Raw genomic sequence first — 13,441 nt, 5'->3', positions numbered from 1 at the left:
TTGACACAAACTTTTGAAGGTGTAAACGTCTATTCTGAACAGATCACATCGAAGTTAGTATTTTTTCTCATTTTTCAAAACAGATTTTAATTTCGATTTTTTTTCTATGCTTTCCTTAAACATTGAGCTATCAATTAAAAAATTACAACGCGATTGATTGCCTATCACAGGAGCTACGACATTATATATACACCGTGTCCCTTTCAAACTTCCCACGGTTTAATTAACCATTGGTAACAATGTATGCGGAATTATGAAATGAGACTGGTATTAAAAGAAAGAGAAACTCAAAGAATTGTTATTTCATCTGTTTGAAGTTAATTCATCTGTCACATGTTGGCAACAGTGGCATAAAACAAAATGACGACTCCGCAGAAACTCAAAGAATAATTGTTATTTCATTTATTTGAAGTAATTCATCTGTGATATTATGGTTGGGCAACAATGGCATAAAACAAACTGGCGACACCGCAGCAACGCGTGCAAACTGTTTTCTTCGTATGCAGAGACGAAATCAATAATTAGAGTGCACCTGGTGGGAAAACCGTTAAGGCATGGCGTGAGAAATTTCTGGCGACTGTAAGTGTGAACAAATAATCCGGAGGTTCTCGTCGACATGTCTCCGAAGAGAAGATTGAAGAAATTGGAGCAGGATTTCAGAGAAGTCCTCAAAAATCAATTCGCCGTGCATCCTGGCAGTTCAGTGTGCCGAGATGAATTGTGCATCGATTGCGTCATAAACATTAAAACATATGACAGGCCACGACGACAGACATTCGCTTTTGAAATGCTATATCGTATTGACAGGGACCCTCAATTTCTTGGAAACGTCTTGTTTTCAGACGTGACTACATTTCATGTATCATGATCTGTCAATCGGCACAATGTAAGGATCTGGGGTACACAAAATCCACACGTATACCGTGAACATACTCGGGATAGCCCAAAAGTAAACGTTTGGTGCAGCCGGATGAAGAAAAGGATTATCGGTCCTTTCTTCTTCCCTGAGGAGTCAATAACTGGGCCGGTATACCAAGACATGTTGGAGCAGTTCTTGTACCACCAGGTAGCTAATCTGCAACCTCAAGTAATCTTTCAACAAGTCGGAGCCTCCGCCACACTGGAGCCTGGATGTTCGGAATTCTCTCACAGAAACCTTCCCAGATCGTTGGATTGCACACGACGGACCAATTTGGTGGCTACCACGTTCGCCAGACATCACTCTACTGGAGTTCTTCCTCTGGGACTATGTAAAAGACCGTGTGTTTGCGACTCCAATACAAGATCTTCAAGATTTACGAACCCGTATTCATTACACAATTGCAACATTATCAATGGACATGTTGGACAGAACGAGGAACGAAATCGAATCCAGAATTATATTGTTCGTGCTACCAATAGTGTACATGTAGAGGTGTATTAGTGTGTGACAATGAAAATTCTTTGAGTTTGTCTTTCTTTTAATACCTGTCCCATTTCGTAATTCCACATGCTTTGTTAGCAATGATTAATTAAAATGTGGAAGATTTTAAAAGGACGCATTGTATTTAAGGGAGCAGGAAGTATCGTATATCCCACATGCTTCTTAGCTCTGCTGTAATCAAGATGACGTCATTGCTCAGAACGGCACGGAACTCGTCCGGCATTTGCCTTCTTCACCATTACTATAATCTCATTACATCGGCGACGAAGAGATAGAAAGAAAGACAGCGAAATTTGTTTATTGTTTATTAATGTATAACCTATTGCTGTTGTAAGGCAATCGTGAGCAGATACAGAAGAATGAGCTGCTAAGTTTATCCTCCCAATGAGTCGCATGTGCAGATGTTTTGTTATGTAACTGTATCGAATATGCCCTAATCCTTTCCCAAGAGTAGCCTATGCTCCCTCAACGACCGTACAATGATTGTAAACAAAACACTAGCGTCACTGACATCAGCATTCAAATCATTTTAAACATACGTGTATCATATTAATTACGTACAAATAACAAGGAAAATAAATAAATACAAATAAAAAAATAAACGTTATATAAACAACACATTATCTATCGTACGTTTTACGCAATTAAAATAGTGACGATTGTTGCAGTAGATGTCTGGGACACAGCCTTTCTGTAGAAATATTTTATAACGTTTGTGGATAAAGTGCCACTTCATATAAATGCATGTACAGTACATGTTCTCATTATTATTTTTAATTCTGAAATCCCAATGTTTTTGCTTGATATTTTCATTTTTTATGACTGAGGTCACTGTGATTAAAATCCATGATCCGCCACTGATAATAAGTAACACACCCGTTAACAGAACGTACTGCGTATACTATACATGCTTTTTAGCGATGTTAAAAAGGTATGAGTAGTAGGTATTTTATTTAAGACGAGTTAAACTGCAGAGGTTATTTAGCTTCAAAATTCAACGTGGGCGAGAGATGGCAACTAATTTGCTTGGAGTCCTTTGTCAAGGACAGGATTATTTTTACATGCCGTGACTGTACGACATGCACCTCCCAACTTTACGTCTAACCCAGAGGTCTACCAATGGTTTCATCACCCCTTGAAAATCATTGTTCTCGGCTGGGTTTGAACCCACGAACTTCGTATCCGTCGGCTAACACGGTATCCGCTAGACCATCAAGCACGACTTTAACAAAGAATTTATTATTATTATTATTATTGTTATATTTTTGTATTTTTTCTAATGCAGCAGCAGCGCTGAAATAAAAGCAAAGTGGAGTAATAGTTAGCACGCCTGACCATGAAACGAGCGGACCCGGGTTCAGATCCTGGTTGAGACAGGTTACCTGGTTGAGGTTATTTCCGGTGTTTTCTCTCAATCCAATAAGAGCAAATGCTGGGTAACTTTCGGCGTTGGATTCTGGATTCATTTCGCCGGCATTATCACCTTCATTTCATTCACACGCTATATAACTATAGCAGTTGAAAAGCGTCGTAAAATAACCAATTAAAAAAAATAAAAGCAAAAGGTTAAAAAATATATATCCATTACTTCGGCATAATTTTAAAACGTTATCTGTATTAATTATTAGGAAGGTTGCTTGTTCGTACGTAATAAATTAACCAATGTTTACAAAACAGATAGTGCATTCAAATGTTATCATTTCGCAACGCGTTATTTCATTAAAGGAATAAAACAGAAGTACGTCAGCGTAACGAACCAGTTTACATCCCGCGTCCTCGCACTTCATTTGTTCAGGGTTTATTAAAAATGCTTTCTGTGATGTTTGTTGTGGCGCTAGTGAGCTCTGTTGCTGGGGCACATTCCATTAGGAAGATACCAGCTTACCTATTGCCGCAGGTAAATACTGAACAGATCACAATCTTTTTTTTTTTTGCCTTCGATTAATTTCAATACTGTAACGAAATAATCTTAATGTTAGGACTATATTTTGTGTGTGGATATTAGCATTGCTTCTTAAATGGCTTGTGACTGATATTAATGGTTTTAATAGGATCATAGGTTAAGAAATTAATCAATGAAATTAATGTGATATATTTTACTAATGTTTCATAATAGCAACAGATATTTACATTATCAGTTGACCTTAACTGGCAAGGTTTCCTTTTTGGATAAATTTATTTTTGACATTAAAAAATCCGTTCCGATCGCATGGAAACTGTAACAATATATCTGCCAATATAAATTTGATATAGGTACCATAAATAACTTCAATATCAAATATTTTAATACTGGTTATAGTTCGTTTTCGGAGAAAATATTTCGTGTTTCAATCGAATGAGTGAATGGCGAAAAGGAAAGATGAAAAAGTAAATAAAGTGTGATTCTTGCATCATTTCACGTATCACAGGGATTGTTGGAATAAATGTGTAAGCTTGAATCCCATACAAGTGTTTATAGGCCATTATTCCGGCTTCAATTTCCCACAAAAATTTATTTTGAGATAAAAATGGGAACCAAGGATGTGTTGGAGGACTCGCGAGGGCGCGAGCCCTTTATTAAATATTTATAGGTTTTTCCGAGCCCTTTGTTAAAATACAGTAGCTCGCGGGAGAAAATCAATAAAATAAATGCACTTTTTAAATTTAATTGGGAATTTAGCGATTTTTGCACCGCGTGTTAGAGAATTTCTATACTAATTTATGGCTTCCGAAATTTCGAGGAAGATAACTTACAGTAATAGGAAAGAACAGTGCTCCTGTACCATTAACTGTAGCCAAACCAATCCGTTTGGACCAACTTAGGAAATGAAAACAGCACTTTCCTTTCCGTTTTTCACAGGCTTAGGACTGTCTAACGAATGGTTAAAAGTGCTGCTTTGAAGTTATTACGTGTTATGAAATTGATTTTAAATTTCACGCAGGAAGGTAGTTAAAATAGTGAATTAATTACTTATGTAACTCGTTTAAAAGTTTGTTATCATAAGTTGATAAAGTTTAAGATGTCAGACATAAATCATGTATGAATTTGGTTCAACAAGCCAAGCCGCTTAACACATTCAATTCCCACCAACTGTCCTTCCTGATACTGTGACCAATATAGGGTTGTTTTACATGATTTGCAAGTGTGTCTTTTCTCTGAATGTTATAATTTTCCATTATTCACAGAATTAATTTTTATATAGTCATGGTTTGTATTGCCTGCACAACACTCACAACCTGGTAAATTTTTGAATGATAATGATAGAGCCACCGGCGTAGTTCAGGCGGGAGCGCATTTGACTGCTGATCCGGAATTCCGCATGGGAGTGGGTTCAATTCCTGTTTGGGCTCATTACCTGGTTAGGATTTTCCGAGGTTTTCCCCAACCGTAAGGCGAATGTCAAGTAATCTATGGGTAATCTTCGGCCCCATCTTGCCAATATACCTTCTCGCTATCACTAATTCCATTGACGCTAAATAACCTAGTAGTTGATACAACGTTGTTAAATACTGAAGTAAAACTAAAGAAGGGTGATGGAACTGAGAATTATAGGCATTTGTTGTGCCGGGACCAATAGATCCTTCGAAGCCCACAATTCTGGGGGAAAGTTAGATTCTTCAGATATAATGTATATGTACTTAGCAAGTAGCCTTTATAGATCATACGCTATCATTTGTCGGTTCAATTGAAATTAAACCCACAAGAATATCTGGCATTTTCTGATGAGATAGAAGAGCTAAGACATAAAAACTTTAGTTTTTCCCATAGTAGTTTATTATTTTCTGAATATTGTAATGAAAGCTTTGAGCCTGATGGAACGTACAACAATATAATTTAACATCAGGAAACGATGATACCGCAGGAGAATGTGATGACTAGACACTGGATGCGGGATGAGTTATCGTTGAATGTAAGTGCATATTTACTATATGTTAAGTATATTTTTTTCATTCAGACCATTGCCTCAACAGGTTTTAAAAGTAAACAGACGATGTCAACATGCTACTGTATCTCCGTACAGTCAGAAGGAAAAGAAAAATAACGTACTGTAGTACTGTAGTACATATCTTGCAAGGTTCAGTCCTCGTCATCATTGATGCAATTACCAGGGTTGCAGTAAACGACGATATATTCTCGTAAGTTGTCGAAGTGAATCGTCTTCGCCTATCGCTTAAACAGTTTTTGTATCGAGAGAATTTCTTTAGAAAACCTCTAAAATGGGGATCATTCAATTTCTGTAGAGGAATATTTGTACTGAGTATCATGTTGCACGTTTCGTTAGACCCTCACAACTAAATGATGATGATGATGATGATGATGATGATAATGATGATGATGTGGATGGTTCCTCAGATTTCATTTCAACCCATTTCCTGTGCGATGTACTGTTGCAATGTTTCTCTATAACCTGAGTTCTAGTTTTTATTTCAATTTTACTTACATTACAGACGATATTGTCTTCGTTAATACATAAAATGTCACTCTCATACTTCTTATTTGCATTTCGTATCTCTGAGCGAATTTAACGTTTTGCCATTATGAATGGATCAGCACAACATATTCAACGCGTACTGAATACTTGAGCAGGATAACACAAGTGCACACATTGCGTTGCAATGTTACTATGAACAGATAGTGGTTCAGTCGTTTTGTACGCTGCTATACTCGACAGGTATACAAAAGACGGCCGGCGCGGCACGTGCCATATACTCTGATACGAAACAACTTCACTTTTCCTTAAGTCATCCCGCATCCACTGTCTATTGATGCCTGTTCAAAGTCCACGTAAAACACATTGTATCTGTATTGAATTAAAGGTGTAGTAGCGAGGCTCACAGTGCTTTTATAATGAAATAGCATTCGGTTGATTTCCTTTCTAGGCAACAGCAGACTACTGGAATATAGAATTTATTTACATGCACTTTAATTTTTTATTCTAACAAGAAAAGTAGAATATAAATTAACAGGCTATTTAAAACTTTTTTTTTTGTTAATGGCGGGTACTTGACTGTTTGCCATTCACCATATGAAACCAGCTATGTAGACCAATTTGTCAACAGAGTCAATGCCCAGAGTGCGCCATAGGAGGCTGGTCTACACTACACTCTCGATGAGATGAGATGATGATGATGGAGATTTGTTGGGATGCCAAAGGGGTTTCCCCTGTGTTACCTGGACCACGGGCTTTCCTAACACAAGTTATTAATCGGGGATACACCGGATATCGAACCAGAGGCTTATATGTACAGCGCTGTAGCCACTAGACCACCATGACGGCTATATTTAGAGCCGTTAAATAAGGAATTATTAAAAATTATTTGACAAAAATATGTCTCTTTGGTAAAATTGGATTATGTTCGTTAAAATGGTATTTGAAAATTGCTATTGTTCGATTTGTTGCAATGTTTTTTCGAATGCTTAAATAATTATTGATTTCATTGCCTGTGAAAATGATATATGGTATTAGAGCTCTCCTTTATGTTATTTTTTAGAAACAAACTGATAAAGAAGTGAAAGTATTTAAGATATCTGTTTGCTGTCGAGTTTGGGGAAATTGTACCTTCACGCTCCGGAGATTCTCGTAACTGTAGCGATCACACAATAAAATTACTATATTTTGAAGCTATGGTGTTTCTTAAAGAGTAATGAGACCAGAGCAATGACAGGGAATTTGAGCAGAAGCTTCAATTTTACAAGAGATAGCAAGTAGGAAACATGGTCAAGAAAGTGGGGATGACGAACATGTGCACTTTTTCAAGACTCTTTTACCACACATGTAAATCCCGGGACCTAGGCTACTTGCATTCAGAAACGGCGTACAGGATCCTCACTCATTCCACTTTGTTATTCAATTTAATAATTCTCAAAATACTACAAATTGTATCCAATTTTATAGTCACTGTTTTTGGATTACTGGTACACATGCTTTCATAAATTGTTAAAATTAGGTAAAGCGTATCGGTATGTGCTGAATTAGTATAATATATTATTATTATTATTATTATTATTATTATTATTATTATTATTATTATTATTATTTAAGAAAATAAAAAATTGTGTTAACCACTTTACATGTAGGCCTATTTAGGTATCAACACAAATTTCACCCATCTGAGAGTAATAACCAGCCTTTCTTTGAGCAAGACGGATTGTATATCCAATTATGCCAACTTTTATTTAAATAATGTTCTACTTGATTTAAAATGTAATAAACCAGTGATCATCAACTCGCGTATGAACGGGCGCGGGCAGTGCTTGGCTGATGCGTGCTTACTGCACCGGGGCAAAGGACCGGTTTGTGATGTTGCGTTGTAGTGGACAGAGGCGGTTCTTGCTATCCATTCAAATAAAAGATGTGAGGAGCAGAAAACACTTCAAAACGTAGGCCACACTGAAGCAATACAACTTACAGATATATTATACAACTCACAGTAACGAATATGACAGAACGAAGATGAAGACCTTGTAACATTAATTCACCAATTGAAGGAAAATGAGCTAGAATTGTTTAAGATCACAATGTTAATGAATCGGCTGTACGACTCAGTTATAAAATTTCGCTTGTAATAGTAAGATATTAGAAATCTTTTAAAGACTGAAAATTTGAAGAATGTTTAATTACAACTGAAGAACTTTTCTCACAACAAGTGTAGGAGTTTGAATCTATCAGTTTCTCTCCTTCCACCGTGATCATACCATCCGAGGTCTAGCCGAGGACGTTCAGGTGCAACTAGTAATTATTTATCAGTCTTTCATTTGTTATTCTTTGCCAGTAGATGAAAATACTTATGTAAGCGACAATCCCAACTGGTGGTTTTTGTAACAGGCATTATTGAAAACCTTCAGATTAAGGAGAGCTCTTATATATTGTTCTAATAAAGGATACTACTGGTTCCAATATTTTTTGTAGAGACTGTAGACATTATTTTGGACTTCGTTGGAATAAACTTATATCCTTGGCAACCAATGGTGCTCCTTTCATGGTTGGAAGTAAAACGGGTGTAATAAGGAGTCTAAGGGACGAAGTGAAAAGCGTTAATTTATCCCATGAAGTTATTTCTATTCACTGCAATGTACATCAACAGAATTCATGTGCGAAACAAATAAAATATGGTGTTATAGAAGTAGCCCAGTTGGAAAAACCACCAACACAATTATATCGAAAAGTCTCGCTCATCGTCAATTTTAAGTCTTTCTTGACGAATGCAATAACGAGTATGGCGATTTGCCATATTATAGTAAGGTGCGGTGACTAAGTTGTGGCAAATTATTGGATAGGTTCTTTGAACTGTGGGAGGAAACATCATCGTTCACGGAGAAAAAAGAAAAGTCTGTATCATAAGTGAAAAATGAGAAAATGGATTTGTGAACTTCCCTTCTTAATGGAATTATCTGAATGCTTTAAATTGTTTCCTACAAGGTAACAACAAGATTATTACACAGTTATATGACAGAGTGAAGGCGTTTAATATGAAACCATCCCTAATTATGGAAACGTTAGCTTAACTAAAAGGATAAGTTAAAGCACTTTTTTCAAAATTAACAACGATATAGGCATACTAGTTTCTTAAGACTTCGGATTTCGAAGAATATATTCACACATCATGCGATCTGCGCCAGGAATTTTATTCAAAATTTAAAGACTAGGGAAATTTTCAATTTGATTTTCGGTTATTATTTGTAAATGGAACTTATTGATTTACTTTACCATAGTGAATTGAAGGGCAATTAATATCGAAACAAAAGAAGTTATCTGACTTTCATGTGAACTTCCCATGTGTTAGATTTCCCCGATTGTACAGGCATATATTTTCAGATTCACATATCTATGCGAACTAATTTTTTTCTATGATGAAGATAACAAGCCGTGTCTTGGAAGCCAAGTATAGGATCACAACATAAAATGTGCTGTCACATTATGCACTATACAGACAATAGTTCCAAACGTTGAGAAATTGCTGAGGGAAAAGAGAATTAAATAAATCCCGAAAAATCAGTGCTAATCCCAGTGTCGTTTCCCAGGCTGCAGTCCCAGGATCGACGGACTCCCTTCGAAGACGTAGGTTGTACGTAATTCTTGAAGTACCGGCAACGACCCCAGATGTTGGAAGATGAGTTCAGTTGAAGAAATAAATACAAGGATTACTGTGCTAGCTCACGTTTATTAACGGTTCTAACTATATCAGGTCGAAATGATAGCCGAAGCTTAGTCACAGAATTTAAGTCGCTAAATGAGAACAGATACAAAATTACAGAATGTTAGCGTCGACTAGCGCATATTGCGCGTCAGAAAATACACAGTTCGCAAGTGAGCGATAAAATACAGAGTTCGCAAGTAAGCGAGGAAACACAGAATACGCAAGTGAGCGAAGAAACACAGAATTCACAAGTGAGCGGTGGGTCCGGGCGAGTCAAAACTGATATAGGGAACAACAGTCATTCACAGAGGACACCTGTTGTGGAAGGCGTCCCTCACGCGTTGAGTTATGTGACATGGGACATGTTCCCTTCAAAACATAAGAATTGTGACAACAATTAGGGTATACAAATCCCGATAAATTATGACTAGCCCAGCCCATCTGTGAGCTGTGAGGCAGCTTGAATTACCATTTAAGTTACTTTCAAAGCATTTTCAAAGTTTCTGTACAAAAGCTGAAATACTTTTCAAAACATGTGAATGCTCCTTAGAAATGTCTCTCGTAGTCTGTCAGTTTTCCATTCGTCTTCATAAATGTCTGTCACACTAAAACGATATTTCACTTGAAATGTTCCAGCTTGGAATAAACGTCAAATATATTACCCTACAAGCGCGTCCTCAGGTTGAGGATAGAGAAGACGGCCTCCAGATATGGAGGGTAGCTGCGAATATATTGAATAAGCAGTCGTGGAAGCCGATAAGCGGTGGTCCTCCAGCTTGGGGGTTGGGCGAACGGCTAACAACCCATCACCGTGAAAAACAGCTTGTTACGAAACCTAACAATAAGCCTCGGAAAGGGACTGATTCTCCTGCACGACCACAGCAAAAAATAAGGTTATAAGATTTGGTACATGGAACGTAACTAGTCTTTATAGAACAGGAGGGGTAACATTAGTAGCAAAGGAACTAGCTAGATATAGAATAGACTTCGTGGGAGTGCAATAGGTTAGGTTAGATGGAAATGGCGTATCACAAATAGGCGATTACTTATTGTATTATGAGGAAGGAAACATTAATCACCAATTAGGGACCGGATTCTCTGTACATAAAAGAATAAAATCAGCAGCAAAAAAAGGTCGAATTTATCAGTGACAGGTTATCGTATTTAGTACTTAATAGTAGACGGTGCGATATCGTAGTTATAAATGCTCACGCCCCTACAGAAGAGAAAGACGACCATATAAAGGATAGCTTCTATGGGGAATTGGAACACACTTTTGATCAGTTACCTAGATATCACATGAATATTTTATTGGGGGATATCAACGCTAAAGTAGGACGGGAGGATATTTTATAACCAAGAATTGGAAAAGAGAGCCTACACGTAAGTAGTAATGACAATGGAGTTAGATTAGTCAACTTTACCAAATCAAAAATTTTAATTGTCAAGAGTACAACATTCCCCCATATGGATATACATAAATATACTTGGACTTCTCCAGACGGAATGACACACAACCAAATAGATCACATCTTGATAGATAAACGAAGACATACTAGTATAGTAGACATTCGAACTTTTAGGGGTCAGACTATAATTCTGACCATTATTTGGTAATTGGAGAACTAAGAGAAAGACTATCTGTGGCCAAGCGAGTAGAGCAACAAGCTAATATTAGTAGATTCAATATTCTGAAATTAAAGGTTGAGGAAACTAAGCAACGGTATCAGGTTGAAATTTCAAATAGTTTTGCAGCTTTAGCAACTTCCGACGGAGCTGAGAAAGACTTACATGTTAACAGCGTGTGGGAGAATACCCGAGATAATATCAAAATTGCAGCTGAGCAGATCATAGGTTATCATGAAACTAAGAAAAAGAAACCATGGTTTGATGAAGATTGTTCCATTGCAGTAGATAGGAGGAAACAGGCAAAATTGAAATTCTTACAGGGTCCAATTGAGGAGAATAGAGATAATTATTTCAATGAAAGACGGGAAGCAGTCGTACACTTAGGAATAAAAAGAGAGATTACTTGAAGGAAAAACTGAATGAGGTAGAAACAAATAGTAAGAATAAAAACATTCGAGATTTATATTAGGGCATAAAGGAATTTAAAAATGGATATCAGGCAAGGGTAAACGTGATCAAGGATGAGAATGGTGACTTGATTGCAGACTCTCATTCAATCTTTAACAGATGGAAAAACAATTTTGGGCAACTACTAAATATACAAAGGCCAAGGAGAAATGATCGGGACGAAACCGAAATAGAAACTGCTGAGCCATTTATACCGGAATCCACACTTAGAGAAGTCGAAACTGAGATAGAAAATCTGAAAAAATAACTAACTCTAGTAACTTTCGAGGAATATCACTTTTGTTGACGTCGTACAAAATATTGTCGAATATCCTTTCGAGAATATTAACTCCATATGTAGATGAAATTATTGGGGATCATCAGTGTGGTTTCAGGCGTAATAGATCGACTATTGATCAGATTTTTTTGTATCCGACAGATATTGTAGGAAAAATGGGAGTATAAGGGTACAGTACATCAGTTATTCATAGATTTCAGAAAGGCGTATGACTCGGTTAAGAGAGAAGTTTTATATAATATCCTTATTGAATTTGGTATTCCTAAGAAACTAGTTCGATTAATTAATATATGTCTTAGTAAAACTTACAGCATAGTCCGTATAGGCCAGTTTCTATCTGATGCTTTTCCAATTCACTGTGGGCTAAAACAGGGTGATGCACTATCACCTTTACTTTTTAATTTCTCTCTAGAATATGCCATTAGGAAAGTTCAGGATAACAGAGAGGGTTTGGAATTGAACGGGTTACATCAGCTTTTTGTCTCTGCCGATGACGTGAATATGTTAGGAGAAAATCCACAAACGATTAGGGAAAACGCGGAAATTCTACTTTAAGGAAGTAAAGAGATAGGGTTGGAAGTAAATCCCGAAAAGACTAGTATATGATTATGTCTCGTGATCAGAATATTGTACGAAATGGAACTATAAAAGTTGGAGATTTATCCTTCGAAGAAGTGGAAAAATTCAAATATCTTGGAGCAACAGTAACAAGTATAAATGACACTCGGGAGGAAATTAAACGCAGATTAAATATGGGAAATGTGTGTTATTATTCGGTTGAGAAGCTTTTGTCATCTAGTCTGCTGTCTAAAAATCTAAAATTTAGAATTTATAAAACAGTTATATTACCGGCTGTTCTGTATGGCTGTGAAACTTGGACTCTCACTTTGAGAGAGGAACAGAGATTGATGATATTTGAGAATAAGGTTCTTAGGAAAATATTTGGTGCTAAGAGGGATGAAGTTACAGGAGAATGGGGGAAGTTACACAACGCAGAGCTGCACGCATTGTATCCTTCACCTGACATAATTAGGAACATTAAATCCAGACGTTTGAGATGGGCAGGGTATGTAGCACATATGGGCGAATCCAGAAATGCATATAGAGTGTTAGTTGGGTGGCCAGGGGGGAAGAGACCTTTGGGGAGGCCGAGACGTAGATGGGAAGGTAATATAAAAATGGATTTGAGGGAGTTGGTATGTGATGGTAGAGACTGGATTCATCTTGCTTAAGATATGGACCAATGGCGGGCTTATGTGAGGGCGGCAATGAACCTCCGGGTTCCCTAAAAGCCAGTAAGTACAACATAGGACCAGTGACATTTAATGTAAAGAAAGGGGAAACAACTATTCTAAACATTAGACACTGAGGTCACTTTGTCAGGTATTCACTACAGCAGTGTTGAGTGGACTGAAAGGAGTTAATTTCTGCATTACTATTCCTAGGGTGTTTATGTATTTTGTTCAAAATTCCCCTAACAGAAGCAGTTTACACATTTACAGTAATTTTCATGCATTGGCCGAATA

The 13,441-nt window shown here is 37.0% G+C and overlaps 1 protein-coding gene across 3 annotated transcripts in view; it reads left to right on the top strand.

Annotated features, from left to right (window-relative positions):
• The first annotated feature begins 3,187 nt into the window (after positions 1 to 3,187).
• Positions 3,188 to 13,441, top strand: part of LOC138705005 (inter-alpha-trypsin inhibitor heavy chain H4-like) — a 110,773-nt gene continuing 100,519 nt past the window's right edge. For all 3 annotated transcript variants that reach the window (XM_069833537.1, XM_069833536.1, XM_069833539.1), the window contains exon 1: positions 3,188 to 3,320. In XM_069833537.1, the coding sequence (XP_069689638.1) occupies positions 3,231 to 3,320 (90 nt within the window). In that variant the 5' untranslated portion in view covers positions 3,188 to 3,230. The remainder of the gene's footprint in view (positions 3,321 to 13,441) is intronic.

Source organism: Periplaneta americana, chromosome 8, assembly GCF_040183065.1.
Source record: "Periplaneta americana isolate PAMFEO1 chromosome 8, P.americana_PAMFEO1_priV1, whole genome shotgun sequence".
In the NCBI taxonomy this organism is placed as follows: Eukaryota; Metazoa; Arthropoda; class Insecta; order Blattodea; family Blattidae; genus Periplaneta; species Periplaneta americana.
Note: the sequence above shows the minus strand (reverse complement) of the source record. Positions and strands in the feature narration are given on the sequence as shown.